This window comes from Lolium perenne, chromosome 7 (assembly GCF_019359855.2).
Source record: "Lolium perenne isolate Kyuss_39 chromosome 7, Kyuss_2.0, whole genome shotgun sequence".
NCBI lineage: Eukaryota > Viridiplantae > Streptophyta > Magnoliopsida > Poales > Poaceae > Lolium > Lolium perenne.
Genome location: NC_067250.2, coordinates 14818185 through 14820208, shown reverse-complemented (window position 1 = coordinate 14820208; position 2024 = coordinate 14818185). Strand labels below are relative to the sequence as shown.

The window sequence follows — 2024 nt, the reverse complement described above, 5'->3', positions numbered from 1 at the left end:
ACCGCTTCCGGTAATTTCATTTTCCGGCTTGCCTCCTTTTTGCTAAGTTCTTTTTCCGGTTGCTTCTTCTCAACCACTTGTCTTTTTCTTTTTCTCAGCCCCGCTCTCAAGCTTGGCCCAAGGCCATCGGGCTCGAGGGATCCGCAAGGACCTCAACCCCTCCTCCTCGTTCAAGCCCGGCACCATCCGGTGCCCGCAACACCTCTGCCTCCCTTTCGGGGGCACAACAAATCGGGGCGTGCGGCCCCTTCACTGTCAGATCACCGCACGGAGGAGGATCTTTCCTTCCTCCCGGAACACCAAGACACCGGCGCCAGCAACACCGGCGCCGGAGAAGAAGAAGCTGCCGGGCGGGCGGAGCCTTTTGCTCCTCCCGTCCTCGAAAAGACAACCTCCGCGCCGGAATCTTCCGCGCCGGAAGGCTCCAAGACGGGTGACGCTCCTAGCGCTCCCCCTTCTCCACGCACCATCCTCATGCCTCCGCCTGAGGCTCCTCGCGCCCAGCCCTCCAAGGCCGCTCCTGGCGCGCCGCCGGCTAAGACTTCCGGGGCCTCTTCTACCGCGCCGCCGCCCAAGCCCTCCAAGCTCATCAAGGGGAAGGCGACGGCCTCCAGCGCCCCTTCGGGCGGCCAGCAGCCCTTGGTGCTGCACGTCTCCAAGGCTGCCAAAAGCGCCAGCATGAAGGCCACCGGCCTCCTCGGCCGCATTACGGAGTTCCAGCGCCAAGGCCGGGACCTGGGGCACCTCCTGCCGTATGCCCAAAAGTGGAACGCCGCGGACATCACTCCGGCGACCCGCGGCATGGGCAAGGATCGGCTGCCGGCACCTGATCCTGTCGGGGATCGGTGTTCTGAGGAGCACTTCATGCGGCTCCGGGCTGCCGTAAAAGAGCTTGACAGCGCGTGGTACGATTCCACGAACAATCTGACGGTATGTTCTATTAACTTTCAACCTTTGCCGGTTTCTTCGTTTCCGGTTCTGCTTTATCTTTTCCTTAGTTTCATGCCGGTTTCTCTCTTGTCTATCTTCCCAGTCCCCGAGTTTTGTGGTGAGAGCGCAGCTCTTAGCGCAAAACTTAACTTAAGTTTTTAGCGCAAAACCGGCCTTGCCCGATCCCCGAGTTTCGGGTTAAACATCTTCTTCTTAACACATAATTTACCTTAGAAATGCGCAAAACCGGCACTGCCAGTCCCGAGTTTCGGGTTAAGAACTTGGTTCTTAGCACAAAATTTTACCTTATTTCTTCTTTTTCTTGAACAGGTCACCGCTGACACTCGGAAGGCCCTCTTCGAGGAGCTTTTATGGGAGCACCGGGAGCTCGCTGAGGCACATGACAAGTGCCAAGGTAAGTTTTTCGTTTCACCGGCATCTTTGCTACCGGAAACCTCTTTTCCTTGTGATATTTACAATTTCTGTTCAACAGTGATCCCGGAAGCTTCCATCGATGCTCTCAAGGAGCAGCTCGCCACGGCCCAACGTACTATTTTTTCCTTTCTCCTTTGAACTTGGTTTCTTTTCAGTTTTACTAGTGTAGCCTTGCTAACACTCATTTTTCCGGTTCCAGGGGAGAAGGATGAGCTCAGCCGGCAGCACCAGGAGGAGCTAAACGCCCTCAAGACCAGCTACCAGGAGCTCAAGTCTCAGTTGATTCAGCTGGGGCTTGACCACGCCAAGGCCCTCAAGGCCGCTGAAGTGACTGCAGCGGCCAAGTTGGACGAGGCTCTGGAGAATGCCTGCAATGCCACTGTGGTGTTGCGGGCAGAGAGGAGGAGATGACCAAGGCCCGGAAGGGTGCCGAGGAGAAGGCCGCGCGGCTGGAGGAGGGGCACAAGGAGTGCGATCAGCTGATCCTGCAGACCGACACACTTGCCCTCCGTAAGTTGTTTTCTTTTACACTTTGACTACTGCATACGAGCCTTTTTTCCTTCGACCCCATTTTTGTTTCCGCTATCTTTCCGTCCGGTCTCTCTTCTTCCGGATTCTTTTCTCTCCGGTCTCTTTTTCTTCCGGTCTCTTTTTCTTCC

The 2024-nt window shown here is 56.3% G+C and overlaps 1 protein-coding gene across 1 annotated transcript; it reads left to right on the top strand.

Moving 5' to 3' along the window:
* The first annotated feature begins 253 nt into the window (after positions 1 to 253).
* LOC139833512 (uncharacterized) lies at positions 254 to 1776 on the top strand. The gene is made up of 4 exons (XM_071823807.1): positions 254 to 930; positions 1261 to 1345; positions 1424 to 1477; positions 1565 to 1776. Exons 1-4 carry the CDS (start codon positions 475 to 477, stop codon positions 1774 to 1776), a joined length of 807 nt encoding a protein of 268 aa, XP_071679908.1. The 5' UTR covers positions 254 to 474.
* The last annotated feature ends 248 nt before the right edge of the window (positions 1777 to 2024 follow it).

Bases quoted from the DNA above. Each gene is read 5' to 3' on its own strand.
- LOC139833512 (XM_071823807.1), top strand. From the start codon at position 475: ATGCCTCCGCCTGAGGCTCCTCGCGCCCAGCCCTCCAAGGCCGCTCCT. The intron at 931-1,260 runs GTATGTTCTATT...TTTCTTGAACAG, and splicing joins ATTCCACGAACAATCTGACG to GTCACCGCTGACACTCGGAA. The intron at 1,478-1,564 runs GTACTATTTTTT...TTCCGGTTCCAG, and splicing joins GCAGCTCGCCACGGCCCAAC to GGGAGAAGGATGAGCTCAGC.